This window comes from Neoarthrinium moseri (genome assembly GCF_022829205.1).
Source record: "Neoarthrinium moseri strain CBS 164.80 chromosome Unknown scaffold64_Wmoseri_CBS_16480, whole genome shotgun sequence".
NCBI lineage: Eukaryota > Fungi > Ascomycota > Sordariomycetes > Amphisphaeriales > Apiosporaceae > Neoarthrinium > Neoarthrinium moseri.
The window spans coordinates 144359-169324 of record NW_026055178.1 but is presented as its reverse complement, the minus strand read 5'-3'; the positions used below and the strand labels follow the sequence as shown (position 1 = coordinate 169324).

The following is a 24966-nucleotide window of genomic DNA, read 5'->3' as shown; positions in this document are numbered from 1 at the left end:
TCACGAGGGAGCGTGCCATCCTCCTACTCCGTCCGAAAGGGGGCAATGCTGATTTGGCGTGTGGATTTGCGGACTTGCGGACTTTACAAGGTTGACTTTTGCGTGGTAGAAATCATACTTACTACCCATATGTAAAGTAATATATCAAATGTCATCTTTGCGTCCAAAATACATTGAACCCGTATAATTCGTAGCTTTCTATGTATCTTTGCGAGTGAAACATCCAAAATCGAACGCCCTCAATCGATATTCTGGCGACTTGGAAATCGCCCAGAGCCTATAATGGGTCCGTGCGCGGCGCTCTGGAAGAAGCTGAACATACTTCGTGATCCGCATCGTCAATCCCAAACTCCGCAGCTCCGATCTCTGTCATGTTTCTTTACCAGGCGCAATATCCAGGGCTTGGAGCTATATCCTCTGCCTGTGTGTAATTTGGGACATTATTTATAATCTCATTGATTGCATTATGATTCTCTGAAAACATTGAGTTACATACATTGAGAGCTCCAAGGTCTTATAGTTAGAGGCTACCAAGACATGACAGGAATTGAGACAGGACCAACAGGCGCCGAGGAAGCCCCAATATTTGCCTGGTGCATTGTCCTAGGGCCATATGAGTCTGGGTAGTCAATAGCAGTGTGAAAGCATTGCCAATTTGCCCTGTTGGGAACAATGTCAGCCACCATCTGCAAGTCCACTTGCGAACAACACTAAACACGCATGCAGGAACTGACTCACCACATGACAATGTCGCCTTCCTCAAGGCTCGGCAAAATGATATACTCTGGTTTCAAGATTCGCTCCTGGAGAGGCTTCAACCATCGTCGAATCTCGGCAACGTCGTCTACAATCTTGGGCTCGTCTTTCTCCGAAGCTCTCAGGAATAGTCTGCGGGCGCAGATCCCGTGCACCATAAAGGACTTCTCACCAGTCACTGGGTTAACCCAGACCATCGGGTACCGTTTGACTTTGGTTGGGTCCCATTCCCCAAGGTCCTCCAGAGCTTTCTCGCGCCCCTCGGAGACGACGCCTAGCCCGTTGGAATTGCCGCGGCAGCTGCCCATCCACTGGTACGGGTGTGGCGCATACTCAACCCAACTGTGGTCGACGACGTTTCTCTCGTCTGTTGTCATGAGCTCATATGTCTGTACGTTACTGAAGAATGCTGTCAAGCCAGGCTCCACCTCCATAGTTTGACCAGAGCCATCGTCCCAATGCACAGTGACTTTCGGGTAAGTCGGCCGCTTGATGCAACGAAGTGTCGTGAACCATGCTGGGTCTCGTTCGTACCTATCAACCAGTAAGGTGAGTAACGTGACAAATTGTTTGTTCTAGGCAAACTCATTGGATAACGCAAATCAAGTGGCAGTTCTGGTCACGTCGATGGTGCATGACTGGGTAAAAGCACTCACAATGGCGCGTCTATATGCCACCGTTGAAAGCGAGTGTGCCCGCACTCAAAATCTTCTTGTGGGAGTTCAGTCGCATGCCAATCATGGCTCAGAGGCTTATTGACAGTCTTATTCTTGATGCCATAGTGGTCGCTACCCTGGTAACCCTTTCCGATAAGGCGCACATTCTCAGCACCTGGAATGCCGATTACATCACGGCTTTTCTATTCTTCTTTTAGTCCAGTCTTGAGCCAATGTACGTGGAAGACACCTACAGATAGCAGGCCCCCGAACTTGTTAAATGACTGGACAGAACCATGAGAGTGAACTTGAGGAGCTTCAGGATCAAACCGTGTGACTAATTCCCATTGCTTAGCTGGCAGGAGATCTTTCTGGCCCCGTACAACGACCACTTTATTCACCCAGATTGCATCCTTCAGAGCTTGCACCTCATCATCTGTGACCATTAGCAATTTTCCCTAGTTTACCCTTTCAAAGTTTATTGTTGGGATACGCACTACTTATGTTGTTGAGATCAATACCGTCAATAACAGCCCCGAAATTTGCCTTCTTGCCACTCTCTTTCGGCAATGTTGTTATCTCAAGAGATGAAACGTTTGCTCCTGCTATCGAGCCCATGATCTAGCTTTCACGCCGTATTTCTGGTGAAATACAATACATAAATTCAATAATGATGCCTTTATGCTATTTTATAACATTTCTTATCTTTGCAGCCGTGTTAAGAAATAGAACAGGGAAGAAGTATCTCTCATACGGTTGGCGCCTGTCTTGGATTGTGGATACATTCCGGGGTTATCCGCACCTCGGCCGAACCTTGATAAGGGAGTTGGCCAATGACGGCGACACTGCAAGGCGGCACCAATGACCTGAATGACAGGAGAAGAATCCTGCCTGCTGCATGCAATGCACCTCTTCCTCTCAGAAGTTAATGCAACGAATACGATCGCAATGACTTGCCGAACACTGCTCCCGCTCCTAGCTTGTTTGCCTGTTGCGCTGGCGCATCAAGTTCACGCTCGGTCGCAGACACCTTTAGCGGACCCGAAGCTCACAATCAATGGCATCCCGTATAGTACTCGAGCTTATTGGATGAGAAAGGCCAACGAGGCTCTTTTCGATGTCCTTGGTGACCCGTGCCCCTTTGCGGCATTTGGCACAGTCATTGTCAACCATACGGATGTAAGTGGGCCGGGCCAACTGGTCTGTATAGGGGCCAATTCGAACAGGATTACTGGCAATCCTTCACTTCACGGTGCGTGTTTTGACTCTCAGCTTGTGTTGTAGGATTGCAACTAATGGGAATGCAGGGGAAATGGCTGCCATCCAGAACTGCAGCCAGATCCTAACAGATTCCTCCGGGCCTTATAATATGAGCGCGAGTGAAGCCCTTGATGCATTTTCTTCATTATCATTGTACACAAACGCTGAGAGCTGTCCAATGTGTGCATCGGCGATACAATGGGCTGGTTTCAAGGAGTACATATATGGAACATCTATCAACGAACTCATCGGAAAAGGATGGGGCCAGATCCGGATTTCATCCATGGAGGTCTTTCGCCAGTCATTCGACATGGGAACGACAACAAGGCTCATTGGGGAGGTCTTGTCCAACGAGACAAACCCGTATTTTCTGTGGCAATATGATCCTGACTATCCTTGCCCTAAGGGTTGCAGCCGATCAGAGGGGTCTTGTACTACGGCAGCTTAGGGCAACAGACACGTTTCGTGCCAAAATAGGGCGATATCAGTTTAGTATCATTTGAAGGGCCCTAAACAACCCCATACTATAATATACTCACATCAATTAATGCCTCACATAGAATACAGGAGAGAATAAATCAACTATGCCCCCATAAAATTTAGAATTGGAAACAATAACATACCAAGTTCAGTACGTATCCGCTTCTGCCTAGCGTCATCGTCTTGTTATCTCGATATAAGAGCCTTCTGTTATCATAGCTACCACGATCCAATGGTCTTTCAGGTTCGACGAAATCTGCTTAGACCGGTCCTTCTACTCCTGCAAAAGCTGTGGAGTTGTCGCTTGTCTTATGTTTCTCCTAGAAAGTCTTGTAGTATATACCCTATCATTTGCCGTGGAAGCTTCATCTTTGACTTTTAGGTACTTTTGTGTAGGCCCTGGATGACTGTATCCTTGCATGGCTGATTAAAGAACGCAATGCGGGACCTCTCGTCCCACTTGTCGTTCTCGACTTCTGGGGCTTGACATGGTAGAATGTGCTCTTGAACCGGCCATCGGACCAGATCATAAGCAGATCGCCGATGTTGCAGATTATGGTGCCTGGCTCGAACTCAACCTTGGTCCACGCCTCACGCTGTAGCCCATTGCGTGATAACTTCTCGTACAGGGCAAACTAAAAAGCCTGATTGACCCTGTCGCTGGAAGAATAAGGATAAGAAACCCCAGTCTGCATGAGCATCAGCATGATGATGTACTTGGGCCATCATTCGGCGTTTCGAAGTATTACGACAACAGCAACCTCAATACGGATTGTGAATTTAGTCTGGTCGTGGCATTACCTTAACGAAATAACTTAGTGATCAGGAAACCCAAGCCCTCTGGCCAAGCAAATAAACAGCTTCTTGGAAATGCCTTGTACCAAGTGCATAGCCCAATCTATTGGGTTTGAACGTGGGCAAATCATCGTTCCTGACTCACAGATCCTTCGTTTTCTCCCCAACCTGTATTTGATATGACTCCTTTGATCAACAGCACCGTTCGATGGCCGAATCTGCGATTTGAACTCGTATCCAACGTTGTGGGCATTCCAACGGGCACCTTTCTTCACTATTCCTCGTAGATGGAAAAAAGATTCTGATATTGAGCTCGGGCTGGTGAGACGTGGTATAGAATTGTGGCTGAGAAATTGTGGCTAGACTTTTTCGTGCTTTACTTATTTAATTTCCTTCTTTTCCGTAGAATTTAATACACCATCGCACTTTTTACCTTTAATTTACGACTATTCGGTTTGGCGACCGTCGAATTATACGTTTGTTCTAGCCACACAAACAATATACGTTCGATCCGTCGACACTGACGAGGAGGACTGCGTTGGCTGAGGTTGTGTTACTTAGGGAATATGGCCCAGGAGCACCACTCCAGTCCATTACCAAAATTCGTCATAACTTTCTGTGGTTGCCTCAGTCTGCTATTAAGGCTACATTTAGCATTTAAGCGAAGAGCTTACGCTATTATCGAAGGTCATGGTTTATCATAGGCAATCCGATCGAGCGGCCGAGAAATATTCCCCGCCTCATCGTAGGAAAGCAAGCTGTTGCAAATGGAAAAGCTAACACGCGTCTAGTGTTTGACCTAAGATATAAAGCTGTAGCAATCTCCCAATAGGAGATAAAGTACTTGTACTTGTGCATATGGAACAATCAGCTCATTGTGTAAGGAAACTCTCATGAACCGAATTTTCTTCCCTCCCGGCCATAGTTGCTAGGGAGTACTACGGCGCCCAAAACCTCACGGGGGGGGTTTTTTTTGGGGGGTTTTTTTTTTTGGACATCTCCATGCCTAGTAGACAAATTTTGCATGCAATATCTACAACCAAAAGGAAGCGCTCAAAAAACTATGGACCAGAAGCACTGCGTGATTCCTTCGCCACCGAGAACCCTGCTTCAACCTTTCTGTCGTTGTCGCTCGTAGTCTGCTGGCTTTCTGCGTCTGCCTCGATGCTATCTATATACGGGTGCCCATGTATTACTTTTGGAATCAAAGTAGCGCGGTGAGGGGACACGAGGTTGAGCATATAGTATACCAAAATCGATGTCACAAAGCCATATATCCAATTGAAATCGAAGAGATGCTGAAGTCCTTCGCTAATAGTGACATTTTGTGGTGTAACTTTGTGCCCTAGAGCTGGAAGCAACGGGCAGATGACCACTAACGTTGTAAGCAATGCTCTCCAATTGGCACCCCAACCGAAGCGGTAAATGCCATGGGGATCGTAAAGAGCAGGGACATCATATCTGCGGTGTTTGACGAGCCAGTAGTCTGTGGTTAGAATTCCAGCAATCGGTGCCATAAATATGGCATATGCCGACATGAAACTCAAGAAAGCAGTAGCGGAGGCCATGATAATCCAGGGACAAAGTGCCCACCCGCCGATGAAGGCCGCGAAAACGGTGCCTCGACGAATATTGAACCATTTTGGAGATAGTGTTGTAATGTCATTAGCGAAGCTGACAGCGTTGGCGCTAATGTTGACCGATATCTGAGCAAGCAGCCAGATGGCACCACAGAAGAAAGCAGCAGCTCGACCCCCAGGAGAGCCTTGCCAGCGGTTGACAATATCCAGCGGGTTCCACAAGGCTTCCCCATAGACTTCTTTTGCAGCACTAGCACTAATAACGCCAAAAACTCCGACTAGTGTTTTCAGCAATGGGATGATGGGAAGTTGCCACCACGGGTCTTTGTTTTTCTTGCTGAAACGGGAGAAGTCAGAGATATTTACAGCCAAGGTACTATACCCTCCTGTGACAGAGGTCTGCTGCCTTGGTTAGCACTTGACAAAGGAAGTTGGCTCAGCAAGATCTCACCTACCAAGCTGGAAAGCCAAAGCCATGATCTGGCAGTGCCGGAGACAGAAGCGGGAGTATTGAAGAAACTAGCCGAATTACTGCCTGCCTTGACAGAGATCCAGACAACCATGGCCAGAGCCATTGGGGGGACTAAAACAGACTTGACACTGAATAGGTACTGCAATTTGTGCGTAGGAATTAGAAGGAGAGGGAATTGGAGGAGCCAATACAGTAGATATGACACCATCCCCTGGCTTGTGATGCCCGCCGACTCTGGGAGATGGTTTGGAAGTGTCTGAAAACTGGGCCAGATGGCAGTGATAATCTAGGAAACGGTATTGTTAGATCGTGCAACAATGAGGAAAGGACTTGTTACACACAGCTGCAACGCAGTCACCTCCACCGGCACTTTGTACACCGAACCAGAACAGAGCCAGGATACCACGGCTGATGATACAGAAGTAGCTCAGCCAATACCCGTAACTAGCCCGAGCTGCAATAGGAAATGGAATGTGCAAATCAGAGCCCATGCACCCGTTCAATACCGTTGGTATAGCATTGCATATACCAGCTACGAGGACAATGATGATGGCGTCTGTAGCAGATAGCCCGGTGGCAACAATGGAACTAGCTGCTGCCCAACCTGAAATGGTCACAAGATCAGAGAGCCAATAGGTGAAGAAGGCCCTCTTCGTCCAGGTCCGTTTCTCGGGCGGGACTGGATCTTGGTCGGCATTCGTCCACACATCTGGGGGCGCAATGCTGCTCTCTTGCTTTGGCAACGCCCAACTACTCGGCTGTGTCAAGCGTAAATTTGCCTTGTTCGCGGTGGATGCCAGCCTAATTTGACCTCGCTGGGCAATATGGCTGAAGTCCATGTTCATTATATTGGTGGTTGCCATTAGATAGCCAGCCACAATTGGATTCCGAGGAGCTTGGCATGGGCCGTCTAATAACGAAAATGACGAGTGTATAAGTGTGGGGATGTTGATACTTTTCAAAGAGAAAGGGGAAGCTACGAACTTACCCTGGTTTCTATGTACATCTCGTAGAATGCTATCGCGCCTATGGGATCACTGATAATGCTGACGCGATGCTGATCTGAAAGATAATGTGATGATTGACCGATACCAGCCGGCATGGAGTGGGCTTCCTTCTAAATGGCTGGCTGGCGGCAGAGCCAGTGGAGATAAGCCAGGGGGACTAGTGCTACTGTTACTGTGCTGCCGGCACCACAGGGATCCCGAGTATCGCCAACCCGAAACCCGAAGGCTCCTGTGCGACTTCCGGCAGGACTGGGAAACACCAATCAGTCACCACTCAGGTGCATGCATCGCTATGAGTGTTGCGCGAGGTCGAATGGCTTGTGCATCTTGCACAAAAAGGAAAGTCAAGTGCTCCAAGACAGTACCGTGTGTTCATTGCATCCGAAGGTACGTCTGGGCCGGGCACGATTCGGGGCTAACCCGAGCTAACCTTCGTTCCATTTCTACATCCAGAGGGGAGCAAGACACCTGTGGTATAATATCAAATATCGAATCACCAGTCATCGAACATACTGTCTCGCAGTACTTCCCATCATCCGCGGCACCACTTGATCATGATGAACAACTATCGGCGCTCAGCCGTCGGGTGGCCGAACTCGAAGCCGAGCTCCAGCAGAAAACCTATTCCACACCTGAAGTGGCATCGCATCGGGTCCGAAACCTCGACACAAGCATTAATCGCGAGACTGGAGGCGCAGAGCTGGCTCGCGATGCAGTGGCTGAAGACGCTGCGTCGATCCTGGAATTCCTTGCCTGGGGTCGGAGAAAGAACCCAGAGTATCATGCAGTCGCTTCACCCGAGGCTGCTGTGACGACGGCACAGGCCGGGGAAGTGGTAGCAAATGCCCAAGTTGAACCATCGGCAGCCGACACTGGGTTTCTACAAGATATATCTCATACTTCAGTTCTTCAGCTGCTGTTACCTGACAAGCAGCGAACTTGGGACTTGGTTCTGTGGCATGAGAGATGCTGTAAGTATCAAAGTTCCTTATGGACAGTAAAGCTTCCAAACCCTTGTGTGATTCTGTGATAAACGAAATTTCTGAAAGTATTCGAGCAAGAAGAATTTTAAGGAGAACACCAAAAGAAAGTTGCTAAATGCGCAAATACAGTATTATGGTACCACTGCTCATATTATGCGCCGTCTCTCAGAAAGCAACTAGAAAGCTTTTATAGCAACCACGGCGGCTCCGTCGAAAACCCCGGGGTAAATCTTCAATGGGTCGCATTTCTATTTGCGGTTCTAGCGGGAAGCTTGACGTGCATGCCAAACAACACCGCTGAACAATGGGGCTTCGGTGAGGACGAGCGAGAGACCCTCTCGAAGCGATGGTTTCAAGCGGTTATTTCCTGTCTTAACAAGGCCGATTATGCTGCCAACCATTCAATACTTTCTATCCAGGCAATCGCTACGCTCACCGTATCAGCTCATATGCTGGGCTTCTCCAGCACCCAGTCAATCCATCTCGCTGCAGCAGTCCGGATAGCACAAAGTCTTGGCCTTCATCGTCTAACCTCCGACGCCTCCGGGAGCGAGGTAGAGAAAGAAACCGGGCGGCGGGTCTGGTCCCAACTCTGCAGTCAGGATTGGTTTTCCTTGCCTTTTTCCGAGACATATCTCGTCAACCCCCTTTACTCAAAATCGGAACTCCCGATGAACTGCCATGACGAGGAAGTCCTGCCGCTGCCCGACTTTGTTCCCACCGTCACTGGTTATAGTCGCTTTCTACACTCAATTGCCAGTATCATGCCTCGTTTGCAAGATGGCCTCGTGTCCTCCAATACACTGTTCACAAAGTATGAACAAGTCGTGAAGTGGGATAAGCAGCTCAGGACTCTCGCCACAGCCGGTCGGCCAATCTATCTGTCCGCTGTCCCACTAGACTCACAATGGCCCGTATTCGTCCCTTGGGCCCGCAGGTCACTCGCCATATCCTCATCTCACAAAATAATCATGATACACCGGTCGTTCTTATCCGAGAGCTTTACAAACCCAGCTTTTGGTTTCACCAGACGAACATGCCTTGCCGCCTCGAAGACAATCATCAAAGAGTATAAGTGTGTCGTCGAGGAAAATGGACCAGTTCTTTGGATCCATCAAGCGTTTTCAGTTGCCGCATCCGTAATCTTGATATTGGATGTCTTGCATCGGGAAAACTGTGAGCCAGAATCTATGGAACATCTTCAGCTGGTAAGAGACATAATCGATATACTGAAAAAATGCCGAAATAGCATGATCGCAGTACGAGGGGTGAAGCTTCTATCGGCCCTGCTTGAGGAAAGCTCATCGGCTTCGCTGTATAAGAATTCTAGAAAGAGGCGATCGCAAGGTGACCCTGATGAGACTGACCTCCGACCTTCGAAGCGATTACGCGCCTTCAATGTCCCTGACTTTGTCAAATCATTTTGTGCGGATCCGAAAAATGGCATTCGCCCACCAACGCAGCCTGAAATGAGTCCACACAACTCAGTTCAGCTCCAAACATCTGCGGCCGATTCCTTGTTTGACACTGGTTCATTTGAAGGAGCGACTTTTGAGAATCTTCTATATTTAGCGAACCAGGATCTCTATTCAATCTAGTCAATGCTGATGAACTTGAACAAGCGTCCCATGGCACCAACTACGCCAACCTGGTCTTCTAAAATAGGCTGGTGTCCACTCTTTACTGCTTCCACCCAACAGGTTTCGGAGCCAATGAGTTTAGACAGTTCAGTGCTACGCTCAACGGGGCTTATGATGTCCAAGTCTCCAGCCACGAGCACAGTAGGGCAGTTGATATTGACATATTCAGGGTCCTTATGCGACTCGTCAACAATCATTTCGCAGGTCCAAGCATACGCCTCTGCATTCGAACGCGCAACTGCAGCGTATATTTCTTTACGGAATCGATCATCGACTAAGCGCTTATCAACTGGGGGAAAGTTTGACTTTGAGGCAAGTTCGGCTGCCCACTCAACCCCATTTTGCCGTGTATTAGCTGCCATGTCGAGCATTCTTTGCCGGACTGGGAGGATATGAGAGCCTGAGCGAGCGGCGCCAATGAGGAGAAGTCCAGCCACGAGCGGTGGGAAGGATGCCGCAAGATGCATTGCGATTACGGTTCCGAGTGAATGGCCAACCAGAACGACCTGTCTTACATGAGCGATCTGAACTTGGTAGGCCTCTTGGAAATCACCTATTACCTTGTGTATAATTTCTGCACCCACGGTGCTCGGGGTCAGAAATTTGATGACATGGTACAAGTCCGCGGCGTAGCTTGGTACTGATGGACGGAATGAAGGCGCGGGTGACTTCCCGAAGCCCGGAAAATCGAGAAGAATTACTCTGTAATTCGTAGGGAAATGATGTATAATAGGGGTAAAGGTACTTGAAGAGCCACCCAATCCGTGGAGACATATAAGCAATGGTCCTTGGGAATTACCAGACTCGACATAGTGAAGTTCCGCTCCAGTGGGCGTAGCCAAGGAGCGATACATCATTGTCGGTGTTCACTAGAGTTTTCAAGGCGAACTCTTTTGAAGAGATCTTTGCTTGTCTTACACTAGTCGCAGCCTACGTCCTGAAACAGAGCTGTATTACAATTCCGGATAATCCGTGCAAAACCTGAGGCACCGAAGCTTCGGTCTCCCCAGAGATACTCGTTTGTGGCGCCAAGACAGCTTCGGCCGAAGACCCACCCATCCTATATCTAACACTGCGACCCAATCAGATAGTGGTGTCGACTTGAACTGACGTCGCCACTCAACGGGATTACACGATTTTTCTAAATGATAACTAACACAACACAATTAAGAGTTGAATTTCTGTCTCTGAATAATTCAGATAGGCCAAATCTGCTATTGGGCCATGTCACGAGTTCCAAGTGTCTAATCACCAAATCCTTGGCGTCGCATATGATTTCTGACTCGGCTTGGACCTGTCCCCAATCCTGACTTCGTTATTGACTTGTTGAGAGACGATGGTGATCTCGGTGATCACTACTGCGGAGGTTGAGAGCCCAAGGCTCATCCCCGGGAAACCTCAGATTACGCTTCCGCACGCCGACACCTCAAACGGAAAAGCGGTGCCTATCGAACACAGATCAGACAGCAATGTTGACTTTGGAGCTGAGGTTCACGGGATTGACTTGAACAATTTCACTGACGCAGACTTCAACTTCATTCATGATGCTCTTCACCGACACAAACTTCTCGTCTTCAAGGAACAGCCACAGATGTTGAAACCTCAACAACAATATCGTCTCACCGCAAGGTAGAGCAAAGAACCTGTGTTTCTCTGATACTGCACTAATTTATTGTAGTTTTGATCCCGATGAAAAAACAGGAGGGTTTGCCCACGGCAAAGATCCTTGGGTGAGTATTCATGTAGAAGAGCGACCAACAAGTCAGTGCAGAGAGCGAATAGCTAATATAACACGAATAGCTGACGTCCCACAATGGAGTTGATATTTACGGCATTCCTAAAAGACCAGCGATACCTGTCCAGCCGCAGGTACATATCCTCGGGCGCGGCCATCTGCCCGAAGGCCACTACGGTTTTCCACCTGGCTTCCAGGTCCAGGGAATCAATCATGAGGAGTTCCACCTCCCACCCCACATTCATGTAGACGAACGAGAAAGGGGCGCTAGTCGCTTCTATCAGTGGCACTTCGACGGATCCCTTTACAACATTCCCCCTCCCCGGGTTGGTTGCCTCCTGGCTGTGCGGACCCCCAAGGGCCCAGATGTGACCGTTCGTTGGGATGATGGCACGGGCACGGAGATGACCATGGCTCCAGGAGCAACAGCGATGGTGGCTGGCTCTCGTGCCCTAGCTCTGCTTGATAACGACACTCGAAACTTGGTCATGAATAGCCGTATAGAGTACGCACCCCATGCATTCGTGTGGATGTCTACTGCACACAGTACTCGTCTCGGTCATCTTCTCGAAACAGAAGGCCTTGAAAAGTCCCTGGACCAATTGCCCGCATGGGAACAATCTAAGATATGCATTTACCCGATGGTTTGGACCAACCCTGTGACGGGCGAAAAATCACTACAGGTGCATGGACAAGGTGCGTTCAAGCTGTATCTCAAGGATGCGCCAAATGGCGAAGAGAGAATCGTAGATGACTTGAAAGAGGTTCGGGCCTTCATGCACAAGTAAGTCAGATTGTCTACATGAATTGCGGCTACTAAGGGTTGACATAGGCTGATGCGACCGGCATTGAGTCCCGAGAACATATACGCACACCCCCATGAGGAGCAGGATGTAATTTTGTGGTATAATCGAGCCCTGTGGCATAGTATCGTGAGTATTAAGCAAGCTCAGCTATGACATCAGTAACCAGCTGATCTCTTGAAAGACCGAGTTCCCAAAATCATACGGAGAAAGAATAATGCACCAGTGCAACGTAGCAGCCAGCGACCATCCTGTGCGTTAGGATCCTGACTACGCTATGCAATCATCGATGCCCATTTCTGCATGAGCCACTGAGTGCAGTAGAGCTTCAGGTCCCAACCAGACAATAGGGGCACTGTTTACACTGTTTACACTGTTAATTGACTTACTATGGAAGATAGCTGGGGTTTGTCTGATGAATGAATCATAAATACGATCATGCACAAAGTAGTAATCACAGTATCACCGTTAGAAGAGAGAGTTCAAGTGCGCTCCGTGGATTTAGTATAGCGTAGACTAGCTAACGTAATGTTGACCTCTCAGCAGTAGAGACAGAAACAGCCACGCTGAAAAGGCGTAGTCCATCTGGAAGTACTTCAAACTCGGGCAAGATAACAATAGGCCAGACGCGACAAAGGAAAGGATATCTAGCTATTAGCTCCCACGACTATTTACAACGTCCAGAAATGACTGAAAACAGACCAATTTATGTACTCGACACACGCTCAGTCCGCGCCGAACCGTGAATTCTCGGGCTATAGCCATGTGTGACCATTGCTGACTTAAAAGAAAGCGCCCTGTCAATCAAAGTAGGATCGGGATCGCGAGCGCGGCCCCGGCGAGGACTCCTAGACCTGCGCTCACACCAGGCGCCGCGGCTTGAACTGGACTGGCGGTGATAGCCGCTCCCGCCGTAGTAGATGAGGTGCGAGAGCGGGTAGAGGTAGAGTCATCTCCACTCCTGAAAGTGGTAGATACTGTAGTTGCTGAAGTAGAAGCGGTACGAGTGGTGGCAGAATCATCTCCAGTTCTGGTACGGGTCGAGTCATCTCCTGTTCTGGTACTGGTAGAGTCGTCCCCTGTTCTGGTACGGGTCGAGTCATCTCCTGTTCTGGTACTGGTAGAGTCGTCCCCAGTCCTGGTACGAGTAGAGTCGTCCCCTGTTCTGGTACGGGTCGAGTCATCTCCTGTTCTGGTACTGGTAGAGTCATCCCCTGTCCTGGTACGGCCGGAGTCATCGCCAGTTCGGGTACGAGTAGAGTCATCACCACCTCTGGCAGTGGTTGGAGACCCAGTGACTGTAGCGCCGGCGCTGCCCGTGAGGGTGGTTGTGGCGGGTGAGTTGTAGGCCCACCCACAAGAAGACATCAAATCCGTGACATCTGTTGATGCACCATTAATTCAGCCAGGCTTTTCCAAGTATATTTTTCAAAGGCGGAAGGCATACCGTTATCGTGATCATTGCCGCCACCGTTCTGGAAAACACAAGTGGCGCAGTCGTTCAACAACGCCTGCGCGTTGGCAGTGCCGCAAGCGCAGCTGCGACGAGCATCGTCGCCGTTTGTGGACCCATCACAAGAGCGAGAGAAGCTCACAACCTGCTGGCAACTGGTGTTGCTGCGGCAAGCTGCTGGAAGGTCGTGGTCCTCGACCTTGTCCTTGGCCAAGGCTACAGCACAGAGGCTGAGCAGAGTAAGAGCAGTATGAAATTGCATCTTGCTTAGAGGGGATGAATCTTTGAAGCGATGGTAAAGAGTTATGATCCTGGTAAAGCGAATGTTCTTCGGCGTTGGGATTTACGATATTTCCTCCCAGAAGCTGGGCTTCTTCATCATTAAATACTCCATGGCCAAGGTCCCCGCTGTTGTAAGGTCGTCTTGCGGACCCTGGATTTTCCAAGTCAAGACTTCCCATGCGTGCCCGCAACGAGCTTGTTTCTAAGCCAAACGCGTAATCGCTTTTGAACTAATACCGTTTCTCTACGGCTGAATGTACAATAGCTGGGAATGTTTCGTGACTGTCTGAGCCGACCGCTGCGCACCCGGACGCAAGCAGCGCAATTGCACCGCCGTGCCAAGTAAGCTAGGCCCAAGTCTTCGTGGCAGCGACATGAGGGCGCAAACTGCCACGCGCACGCAAGCCTGTCGAGACCATCGTTGTCGAAGGGTCTAGATCACGATGGCGCTAGACTAACATCGCCCCGTCGAATATACTCCCGTGATGCGCGTGGTGGTCGATCGCTGTGGGGGCGGAAAGGGGAGAAAGGAACCAGACAGGCCAGAAGCAGAGAGAGGCAGGAGCCGTTGAACAGAATTACAAGATGCACATCCATGTAATGCGACACGTACCTTGCGGCAGTCAGTTCCCGAAGCTTAAGTTCAGGGCCACGTTTGGATGGTTTTCCTTTCTCGGCAATCGCCAGCGACGCCGCAAGCTTTGCCCAGCCGCACCGCCAAGAACAATGACACCGCTTGCATTGTGGGGGAGTGGCTTTCTGCAGGGCCATGGTTGGAAGATGAATGTCGTTGTTTGAAGATGACACAGCGCGAGCAGACCTAGTGGCCGTCATTTGAAGCAAGCCTTTCTTGGCCTGCATTGAGATGCGCAACACTCTTCAGCAGTGCTACTCGTATTTCAGAGACATGCCGACTATAGGCTATTAATTGGACGTTGAGGAACACGTAACCCACGGGGCTTGGAACAAAGTAAGGTGACTTGTGCCTGTCATTGTGTAAAGACGCGTTTCTCATTGACCAAATTCGGGAAATCTGCTATTGAGCTGACCTAACCAGCATATACTGCCTTGATGCTCAACAATACTGGGCCCATATTATAGCTAAGAGCAGGACTAAGTGGAGAGATACTGCTCCGAGCCCACTCAGTATCACGGGCAACTATGACGATGGCCCATCATCGGGCGTCTCTCTGTGAAAAAGTTTGTAAATGCAAGGCGACATCGCCACCATGGCGCGGAACTCGAGAAAGTCATGGGAAACTCCCCGGAACCTCTTAAGTCGGAAGTCGGACATGGGAAGAAACGACTTCAGAGCAGGTTTCCTACAGTCTCGACCCAAGGCGCCTTCTGGATGGAAGTGACAGATGAACATCCATAATCCTCAAATTGATGATTCTCGGAAACAAGCCACGGCAAATTCGTCACGGGCGAGAGTATCGAGGTGTGAGGGAAAGCACAAATGTTTATGCGTACAAATTTATAAAGCTCTGACAGTGATATATTAATATCAGTGATCATGTTGAGGTTCGGCTATATTGACTCTATCCAATGACAGAACTGGACTTATGTAAGTCGGACAATACGTTCGATATATATCGACTATCGTCGAAGTCGTTCAGTTTCTGGAGTCATGGGGACCATTTTTCTCAAGCATGGCGCAGGTTGGTGCGCAGGCTGGTGAAGGGAAGGCCCGCAGCAAGCATGTGGTTGATGGATAATAAGACAAGCGTCAAGCTGCATTCCCGCCAGCCATTTGTCTCGGTACGGACCAAGACCCTGATGCTTTTGGAGGATGGTAGTTCTTTAGCATTTCGCCATCAACGCGGTCGGCACCCAAGTTGTCGTGGCGGATGGCTAGAAACCATGGGCAAGTCTGGGGAAAGCGCCTCCGAGGATTGAACTGCAGACGATGTCAATTCGACTCACTCCATCTATGTTGGTGATTTGCCGCGACGTCGCCCCTTGGCGAGCTCTGTCGGCGATCCTCTTCCAAGGGACTTCTCGTGACCAATGCTAGAGTTGCCAACGTGGGGAGGTCAAAAACGGGCACTGCGGTGCGGAGGCGCCAAGGAGGGTGATTTGGGTTCGACTTTTGTGTAATTGGGTATCATCTCGTCTAGTAGCATCTCAAAACAACATACTGGCGACTCGCTTCGAGTCTGCTGACAGATTGTCGCCCTTCTTCTTGGCCACAGCGGCCTGCTCGAAGGTGCGCCGGCTCTTTGGCTCGGCGCGTGCGATGCCCTCCTTCTCCTTCCTAGTGGCAGCTTTGGACTGTATCCCATCGACCATCTTTGCCTTCTCGACGTTGAGGACGAACTCCTTGTTCTCCTTGGTGGTCCTCGAGATCTCGGCCCTCATCCTGCTCGTCCTCTCGGCCGCCTCGGCCGATATCTGCTCCGTCAAATTGTCTGCAAGAAAGTGTTAGCTGTGGGGTTTCCGACATGTGGACGGGACAATGGGGGAAAGGTACGTACTCCACTTGAAGCCCTTGAGGTACAGGAGCGACCATATGTCGTCCCTGTAGAAAGAGCCCTTCTTGCCGCCGATGGGACGAGCGTTCAGCAGGTCCACGGCCTTCTTTGCGTCCTTCTTTTTCACAAACTCGACCCAGCCGTCGGTGTATGTGCGCTTCTTGTTGCCGCCGTTGCGAACGCGGCGCGAGTGGGCAGTGGGGTCCTCAGGGGACAGGAAGATGCGGTTGATAGTGCCGTAGGGCTCGAGGAGAGAACGCAGCTTCTGGGGTTTCATGACTTTGGAAAAGGTGGGAGTTAGTTGGATTCCTAGGTCTGGTCTGGGAGAGAAAGGGGCCAAAGGCGTGAAAGGGGGGGCGACGTACAAGGCGGTACTCTGGAGATGTAGACCACGCCCGACTTCTTGACGGCGGCCTCTGTTGCAACCAGATTCTTCCTGGTCAGAGGTTTGGAGATGTCCGGCAGCTCGTCGGGCTGCAGCTTCTGCTTCTTTGGCGCAGGGCGACCGGCTTCTTGAGCACCCGAGTCCCCGTCTGATTCTGTGCCCTCGCCGCCGTGTTGGCTGTCCAGGGCGCTCGCAGCGTCAGCGTCGCCGTCGCTGAAGTCGTCGTCGTCGTCGTCGTCCAACTTCCGCTTCTTGGCGCCGCCCTTGCGAATCTCTTCCTCCGAGTCGTATCCGCCGCCATCCTCGTCGCTGTCGCCGGCGTCGAGGAAATCGTTGCGTTTTTCAGCGGGCATGGTGGCGGGTGTGGATGCTGGATCGGGCAGCGCGGGCTTTCTTCTCATTCTCTCGCAGCAATCGACCTGGGCTGGTTATCGTGAACCATGCAACCTTTGGTTGTCCGCGGGAGGGAAGGGCGCCAGTGCCAGAAAAATTATAGTGGAGCCGGTGACCAACGGCGTTTGGGTAAAGGTTCCAGCCGGTGGTTCAGTGCTTATCGCGGCCCCTATCAACTAATTATCAGCCTATCGGCGCACCGAGATCGGGCGGCGGGGGAGACCCAGGCCGGGGCCCACGCAGAGGGGCACCATTGGCTAGCAAGGTGCTACAGTAGTTATTTCGTACGGTAACTAGGTTCAGTCCATCCACTGAACAGCTGGAGCTGGGCGGCGAGGGCCCGAGTCGCGGGGCACCTTTGCCCCTCCATGCATGCATGTGGTGCGTACCTAGGTAGGGGTACGCAGCGGGTTGTCCGTTAGTAGGTATATATGTATTGATGGACCGCCAGCTCACGACGTCACTGCACACCCTGACATTTCTGTGAGACACCCGACCTCTCGGCCCTCGCCCCTCGCTCCTCCATAATTCCCTCCCAGACATTACTTGCACGTTACATACCCGGACCGAACCAGAACCTGTGTCGGCACCGAAGCGTCGCACTCGTCGCCTGTACACTAAACGCCCCGAGAGCCCCCAGGATGTCGGTCGAGGTCATAACAACCATCTCCCCCACCACCAACGAGCCCATCGTCACCCGCAATGGCCTCAGCACCTCGGAGCTGGAGCAGCTGCCCGAGACGGCCGCCACAGCTTTCGAGTCCTGGCGGCAGACGCCCTTCACCGACCGCCAGATCATCATCCGCAAGGCCCTGAAGATCCTCGACGGCAAGAAGGATGAGCTGGCCAACGAGCTCACCGTCCAGATGGGCCGTCCCATTCGCTACACCCCCGTCGAGGTCACAACCGCCGTCAAGCGTGGCGACTACCTGGTCAAGATTGCCGAGGACACCCTGAAGGACACGCCCGGCGAGGAAGAAAAGGGCTTCAAGAGATTCATCCGCAAGGTCCCCGTCGGCCCAGTCCTCATTGTCTTTGCTTGGAACGTTAGTCTCGTCCCCGGTCCAGCCCACCTCACCGTATACAACCCCCCCGGGACTAACTCTGCCTACAGTACCCCTATCTGATTCTAGTCAACTCCATAGTCCCTGCCCTGCTCGCGGGAAACACGGTCATCCTCAAGCCCTCGCCCCAGACCCCCACCATTGTCGAGCAGGTCGCAAAGGCCTTCTCCGAGGCCGGTCTGCCCGCCGGTGTCCTGCAGTACTTCCACTGCGGCTCGCCCACCATGATGGAGTCCATTGTCAGGAACCCAAAGATTGCCCTGGTGTGTTTCACTGGGTCCGTTGCTGGGGGCTTGTCCGTGCAGAAGGCCGCGTCCGATCGTATTGTCAACGTCGGTCTCGAGCTTGGTGGAAAGGACCCTGCCTACGTGCGAGGTGATGTCGACATCGCCTGGGCTGCCGAGGAGATTGTCGATGGTTCCATTTTCAACTCGGGCCAGAGCTGCTGTGCCATTGAGCGCGTCTATGTCGACGAGAAGATCCACGACGATTTCGTCAAGGCCGTGCAAAAGGTCCTGGAGGGTTACAAGGTTGGCGACCCCCTGGACAAGGAGACACAGATTGGACCTGTCATCTCCAAGAGGTCCAAGGAGACCATCGAGGGCCACATCAAGGATGCACTCAGCAAGGGTGCCAAGGACGAGACGCCCGAGAACCCGACTTTCAACTCTCTGCCCTCCAAGGGCAACTTTGTCAAGCCTACTCTGCTTACTGGTGTGAATCACACCATGACCGTCATGACTGAGGAGACCTTCGGCCCCGTCATCTCCGTCATGAAGGTTAAGACTGACGATGAGGCCGTCGTGCTGATGAACTCGAGCGAGTTCGGCCTGACGGCAAGCATCTGGACCAAGGACACTGCCAAGGGGTACGAGCTGGCCGAGCGTGTTGAGGCCGGCACCGTTTTCGTGAACCGAGCAGACTTCCCTAGCCCGGTAAGTACCATACCTCTGCACCCTTGCATTCTAACGCATCACTGACGATGTCCCCAGGATCTGGCTTGGACAGGCTGGAAGAACTCGGGCAAGGGCGTCACACTAAGCAAGTTCGGCTTTGACCAATTCGTCAAACTGAAGAGCTACCACCTCAAGGACTACCCCAAATAAGCAAGATATCATATCCCGACCTTACTTCGGCCTTTTCACATGTAAATATCTTCTTGAAACCCATAGCAATAGCTCTGCCTACTCGGTCGCCCTGGCTTTCACCAAATGTCCAGCCCCGCTACGTACTTCTCTAGCGTGAACGTCTTGGCCTCCGGGTTCCGCGGGCAACTCTGTTAGACCCGTGATATGGGCGAGCGCTGATAGGCATTAGTTGCCATAACGGGATAGGCACGAGTGTACCGCGCTTGACAGCACTAACTCCGCCCTGATCTGCCAAATCTTGAGCCGCATTGCTGTCAACCGGTCACCGGCCTTTGAGTTGTTTCCCACATGGCCTGAAATGACGTCCAGTCCACCACCCAATCGGCCGACACAGAAGGCTCTCTCCGGAACGAAACCTGGCTATATCCAGATGCCCCAAGCTACAAAGCGGAAGGACGCCAATCGTAATCCAGGCCCTCAGACTCAGACACCTGGCCCCTCCGACCCTGCTGCCCAGGCTCAATCATACCCTTACAAGGGACCTTACCGTAATTGAGATAAAAGTTATAGCCTATGCATTACCCCAAATCGGCAATTGCATCAACATTATAATCATCACCTTCCGGCATCCCTTTGTCGCATACCTCGCTCGCCTACAGCCAGCCGATTGCAGCACTTTTATGGTCCACAACCCAGCATCGTGACCGACCATTCCGGCACGGAATGACTTGTGATCCCAATAGTGATCCCCGTAGCTACATAGCCCGGGAAACATGGTGAAGAAGTCAGGTTGGCGACGACCCACGACAACAAGTCGAATCGGTCCTTTGGCCCAATGGCAAGGCGTCTGACTACGATGGTTTCCAAGCGATCAATCAGGAGATTCTGGGTTCGACCCCCAGGAGGACCTTTCTTTTTGCAGATTCCCGAAGTACTGTTGTAGGCAAAAAGCCTGCTTCTTAGCAACTGCATTCCCCGAAGAATTTTCTTTCTCAGGGCGTCGCCCGACTCATGTTGTTCTTTTCCTTTTCGTGCCTTGTATTGCGTCGCTGCCAAAAGAATGCATGGAATGCGACATGAAATGCGACATGGGAGTAAATTCTTTAGTAATGGTGCGGAACGGGATGGGTTTTTCGTACTTGCTCACTCTTCCACTTGGTATCAGGCTCTATGTTTTCGATGCTGGGCACCCCATATCTACAGTCGCTCTTTGATCTTGTATTCCCTCTTGCCCACTCTTTGAGCCAAATCTAGTAAGACTTTCCCAGCCCATTCGAAATCGCGCATGTCAAGATATACCTGCGCACTCAGTCTTGCCCATACCTGACCAGCGCTGATGAAGAATGGGATGAACGTTTTGTAGTCTTTGACCAGCACCTCTGACATCCACTGGCACACCACAGAAGCTTCTCCGGTGGGCATTGAAACAGAACTAGAATATCCGGTGCTTGTGGTGGTTGCCGATGAGCTCCTGTTGGATGAGCTGACGTGAATTGGCATGGCAATGTTAACCAAGGCACATTTGGTCAACGTCCTTGTCTTGTTGTCCATGATCTTGGTCCCGACAATCTGCGCGGCTTTCTTGCCTCCCTCTCGAGCGAGCCATTCCGTATACGCCATGATGCGGTCCTCGCCGCCCAACACCTCCTCGCGCCACTTGACTGCATCCTTCGCACACAAGAACGGACTCGCGTCAACGGTACCGACGAACTCGAAATTACTGACGAAAGGGGACTTTGTGGTCGGGGGAAGAGGGTTGAAGCGGGCCCCTGTTTTGGCAACGTAGCCGTGGGACGTCGGAAGGGTGGACGGGACCAGCGCTTGGTTTCTCAATGGCACGTAGAGAATTGCACATCCCCGAGGGGTATGGAGCCATTTGTGACAGTTGGTCGTAAAGAAGTCGGCATCCAGGGCCGTCAGGTCGAGCTTGATCTGCCCAATGCCTTGTGCGCCGTCGACGAGACTGAGCACGCCATACTTCCTGCATTCCCGCGTAATATTTTCGAAAGGGAAAACGACACCGGGTAGGCTAGAAATAGTGTCGTAAAGGCACACCCTGGGCCTCTTTCCTACCGATCTGGAGCTATCAACTGCGTGCCTAAACTTGGCCACGGCTTCGTCGTCCTCGAAAGGATAAGCAATCGTGATCTCTTTGGCCGAGACAAGTCCACTGTTAGAGTCGACGATGTAGTCGATTGTCTTGCCACAGCTGCCGTAGACCGTATTGAAGTAGAGGATCTCGTCCCTCCCGTCATCATTCCAGACTAGGTTACGAAGCACCGTGTTGATTCCGATGGTCGCGTTGGGCACGAAGACCACAGTCTCCGTTGGTGCGTTGAGAAGCTTCGCCACGGCCTCCCTGGACTTGTCCAAGAGCTTCGGCAGGTCATAACGGATGAACTGATCCGGGCGCGCTTCATACAGTTCCTGGTAGTGGCGCAACCGGTTCTGGATATGGCGTGGGATTGTTCCGAATGAGCCTACTCATATAGTTAGGGGAAGTCTCAAAGCACACTGGGGATATGCGAAGACATACCATGATTGAGATTGCGGTAGTCGGAGTCGAATAGGAAGTGCTTTAGCACTTCGGAGCCAAACTCTGGGAGCGAATTGTGTCCGGCGCCATCATGCGAAGAAGCCATGTTTACCACACTGGAAAACACAACATACAAGAGATGGATTTAGCAAAATGAAATGCCAAACGCTGAGTATGATTCTATCTAGGCAAGTCGTCAAGTCTGCTTCGGAAAGATATATCCTATCTAGTGGTGCGGCGCCAGGGCGGACCCCACAACGATGGCCAAGAGCGCATATTGAGTCAAGAGCTAACGACGTAGCCGGCCATCGGAGCCGGATCTAGTGTAAATTCGCTGTGACGCCCTCCGGTGACATGAAAGGCGTTTCCACCGCGGATGTTTTGCCTGGCTTATTACGTCCACGACGGCTCGACATCGTGATGAGACTTAGTCGTACCTGTTGTTGTGACTTTAGGATACTGGTCACCCAGGGGTTGTTTCGTAACGAACCCATCGCATAGTATGGGCATAGGCGCGATCTGTTAGTGATGCACAGGGCAATATGCTGTCGGTCTACGAGAGGTGGTAGACCAATATTCTGTGCTCGTGCGCACGAATGGAGCCATACGTTCGCGAAATAAGATGCATTGAGAGCCGGCTACTGATAAAATCGGAAAGACACTCTGCATTGAGTCGGTTTATATTCATGGCCCTGTGATTAACTGTCGTTCCTGCATAGATTGACTTGCCAGGAACACCGGCAACTTTCTGAAGCCACGTCAAGAGTACATTGCCAATTTCCACAATGGTCATCTCAAAGATTAAGATAGCCTAGCTCATCTGGCCCGCAAGCCTCCTATCAAGTTCCTAGCACTCTATGCGTCATGTCTTCAATTCACTGCAAGATTCGATGAGCTTCAACTCGGACCGTGAACTGGAAGTCCGTGCCTGGCAGATGGGCGCTGAGAACAACGCCACCATCCTGGTTCAGGAACCAGCCCAGTCGTCCCTTGTCGCGAATGGACCACTCATGCCGGACCCAGGCGTGGCGGCACCAGTGCTGTCGGTCAACTTCCGGCTTGCCCGCTAGATGTTCCTGGTCGTGAGGCTTTGCTGCGAGAGCGGGAAATCGCTTTGCCACCCAGCGTCTGAAGTAAAGAAGCGCGTATGTATTGGCCTTGTTGAGATCAAAAGTGGTCTCGCGGATCTCTCGGAACGGGGAGTCGGTGTTCTTCTCGAGCTTGATAATGTAGATTGGGTACCCGTGCCAAGCTCGTTCGCCTCCCTTGCGGTCCAGAGCGGTCTGGAAGACGTTCAAGGCGGCATCGCGCTCGCCAGCGAGGACCGACTCGAAAAGATCGTCGGGGTACGTGATGCCAAGATACTCATCAGGCTGTCGGATTAGTTCCGTGGCCTTGGTCACATTCCAAACCCAACGGTTGCCAAGCTCGGCCGGAGGAAAATCCGGCTGGAAGGGGTTACTGACTGCTTGGGTATGAGGTGACGGGTTGTGATCGAGTTTCTGCTCCGGTGTCTCCTGGGAATGCAGCTGGATCTGATGGTTCACTTCCTGGGATTGATGAGTCTCGGGCGCGAGAGACTGAGGGTCCCGTGTAGGAAGTGCGTAACCTGAGAACGCATTCGGAGGAGCCGACCATTGCTGGGACAGACAAATGTCTTGGCTCGCCGTCTTTCCAATGTGCTTCGAATTCAGTCGCGGCTTCTTGGTTGATGATTGGGAAGGAGGTGGTGTAGTTTTGGTGGCGCCAAGAGGTCGCTTGCCCTTCGGAGACATCTTGCGCTGGCTGGACGTGACAGGCAACGTTGGATTCGGGAGACTATCATTGCGCAGACGCTGTGCGGCACCTGTATGGTCCTTTGAGCCTCGAGCAATGATTTCGTCGTCGTCAACTTCCATCTTCATCCAGTCACTGTTGGCCGTGGACATTTTGCGGTCAGCCTTTGGAGCGCGGATATTCACCTTGCCGGTACTCTTGCGTGTTTTGCCGCTGGCAGCTGAGACGTTACCTGGGACACGCATCTCCTGCTTGAGGTGCTTCGACGGGGCGTTTTCACTCATCGTCGCACTATTCGTAGTCGGACAATCAGTATTACGCAAAACCGAAACGGCTGGAAATTTAGTCCGGGAAGAGATGGAAAAATAGCGTACCGCAGTAGGGAAGGAGTAGCCGACTTGAAGAGGCCAAGGTGAATGTTTTGATGATAAAAGTTCGGTTGTTGGGGGTCAATAAATATTCACTTCAAGAACTCAGGTGAATATTGGCAACCTAAAGTTCTGCATCGTAAGATTGAAACGGAGTAGTGCCACAACTTCCAGGACCGCGTAATAACGGAATAGGCTTGGTCTCTTTGACACAATGAATTGGCATAACCAGCGTGCTGGAGATCGTATCAGGGTCACCGTTGCCTATGGTTGCCACAGCAGCATAGTAGCTCTACCTATGTTGCGATATTGGGCTCATCTGAGAAGCCCCAGGAACATCCAACCAGTCATGAGCATGGAGGGTGCTACTTGTTGGCTCAAACGGCTGACCTGGGAGAGTGTTCAGGGTCAGCATGATATCTGTACCTGATGTAACAGTGGCAATGTACTCTCCCGTCGTCCCTCCAGCGACATACCGGTTGGGAAACCAGCTTGAAAATAGCAACAATATTATCGTATCCTTTCGCTTGTCCACCGAGTAGCAGAGGGCCAGTCCGACAGTCTATGGAACGCCAAATGGTCATGGAGCCGAACCGCATAGTTTCTATAAAGGTGGCGTCCTGCTTCAGAAGCCTGAGGCAAAGACGTGTGCTGGACGTCAAATTCAAGGTAGCGTCGGCTCTCTTGTTCTGTCCAGCCAACTGAGGTAGCTTGACTTCGGTCTGGCGATGTCTAGACTACTCTAACTTCTAGAAATCTGCAAGATGGGCAGAAGCTTGTTTAAAGCGAAGGAACGACGAAACAAGGACCAAGGTACCGCAAAAGGCATGGCGTAAGGTCCATGTCCCTTTCAACAAAGGAAACGGCACGCATTTCGTTCGGCATTCTCACTTTGTCCGTAAGTAGTGTAGATCGAGATGATTTTGAGCTGCTCTCACAGCTTCTATCTCTGCCGATAATATCAAAATAGCGTGCTACGC

At 51.3% G+C, this 24966-nt stretch overlaps 10 protein-coding genes across 10 annotated transcripts; 3 read left to right on the top strand and 7 right to left on the bottom strand.

The window, feature by feature from the left end:
* Positions 1–527: 527 nt before the first annotated feature.
* On the bottom strand, positions 528–2030 carry JN550_011217 (uncharacterized protein; the record flags this gene model as incomplete). Its single annotated transcript, XM_049309558.1, has 5 exons — positions 528–660; positions 739–1290; positions 1413–1615; positions 1667–1848; positions 1910–2030. 5 exons carry the CDS (start codon positions 2028–2030, stop codon positions 528–530), a joined length of 1191 nt encoding a protein of 396 aa, XP_049166857.1.
* A 2978-nt stretch (positions 2031–5008) lies between these two features.
* JN550_011216 (uncharacterized protein) lies at positions 5009–6838 on the bottom strand (the record flags this gene model as incomplete). The annotated part of the gene is made up of 3 exons (XM_049309557.1): positions 5009–5926; positions 5983–6285; positions 6341–6838. 3 exons carry the CDS (start codon positions 6836–6838, stop codon positions 5009–5011), a joined length of 1719 nt encoding a protein of 572 aa, XP_049166856.1.
* Positions 6839–7298: 460 nt separating this feature from the next.
* Positions 7299–9261, top strand: JN550_011215 (uncharacterized protein; the record flags this gene model as incomplete). Its single annotated transcript, XM_049309556.1, has 4 exons — positions 7299–7393; positions 7460–7977; positions 8119–9197; positions 9250–9261. 4 exons carry the CDS (start codon positions 7299–7301, stop codon positions 9259–9261), a joined length of 1704 nt encoding a protein of 567 aa, XP_049166855.1.
* Positions 9262–9583: 322 nt separating this feature from the next.
* Positions 9584–10096, bottom strand: JN550_011214 (uncharacterized protein; the record flags this gene model as incomplete). The annotated part of the gene is made up of 1 exon (XM_049309555.1): positions 9584–10096. One exon carries the CDS (start codon positions 10094–10096, stop codon positions 9584–9586), a length of 513 nt encoding a protein of 170 aa, XP_049166854.1.
* Positions 10097–10965: 869 nt separating this feature from the next.
* JN550_011213 (uncharacterized protein) lies at positions 10966–12429 on the top strand (the record flags this gene model as incomplete). The annotated part of the gene is made up of 5 exons (XM_049309554.1): positions 10966–11258; positions 11308–11359; positions 11430–12148; positions 12197–12296; positions 12352–12429. The coding sequence occupies 5 exons, from the start codon at positions 10966–10968 to the stop codon at positions 12427–12429; spliced, it is 1242 nt and encodes a 413-aa protein (XP_049166853.1).
* A 542-nt stretch (positions 12430–12971) lies between these two features.
* On the bottom strand, positions 12972–13882 carry JN550_011212 (uncharacterized protein; the record flags this gene model as incomplete). Its single annotated transcript, XM_049309553.1, has 2 exons — positions 12972–13549; positions 13615–13882. The coding sequence occupies 2 exons, from the start codon at positions 13880–13882 to the stop codon at positions 12972–12974; spliced, it is 846 nt and encodes a 281-aa protein (XP_049166852.1).
* A 2147-nt stretch (positions 13883–16029) lies between these two features.
* JN550_011211 (uncharacterized protein) lies at positions 16030–17114 on the bottom strand (the record flags this gene model as incomplete). The annotated part of the gene is made up of 3 exons (XM_049309552.1): positions 16030–16313; positions 16380–16691; positions 16742–17114. The coding sequence occupies 3 exons, from the start codon at positions 17112–17114 to the stop codon at positions 16030–16032; spliced, it is 969 nt and encodes a 322-aa protein (XP_049166851.1).
* Positions 17115–17795: 681 nt separating this feature from the next.
* JN550_011210 (uncharacterized protein) lies at positions 17796–19324 on the top strand (the record flags this gene model as incomplete). The annotated part of the gene is made up of 3 exons (XM_049309550.1): positions 17796–18200; positions 18269–19153; positions 19211–19324. The coding sequence occupies 3 exons, from the start codon at positions 17796–17798 to the stop codon at positions 19322–19324; spliced, it is 1404 nt and encodes a 467-aa protein (XP_049166850.1).
* Positions 19325–20503: 1179 nt separating this feature from the next.
* Positions 20504–21948, bottom strand: JN550_011209 (uncharacterized protein; the record flags this gene model as incomplete). Its single annotated transcript, XM_049309549.1, has 2 exons — positions 20504–21786; positions 21843–21948. 2 exons carry the CDS (start codon positions 21946–21948, stop codon positions 20504–20506), a joined length of 1389 nt encoding a protein of 462 aa, XP_049166849.1.
* Positions 21949–22717: 769 nt separating this feature from the next.
* Positions 22718–23902, bottom strand: JN550_011208 (uncharacterized protein; the record flags this gene model as incomplete). The annotated part of the gene is made up of 1 exon (XM_049309548.1): positions 22718–23902. One exon carries the CDS (start codon positions 23900–23902, stop codon positions 22718–22720), a length of 1185 nt encoding a protein of 394 aa, XP_049166848.1.
* Positions 23903–24966: the final 1064 nt, after the last annotated feature.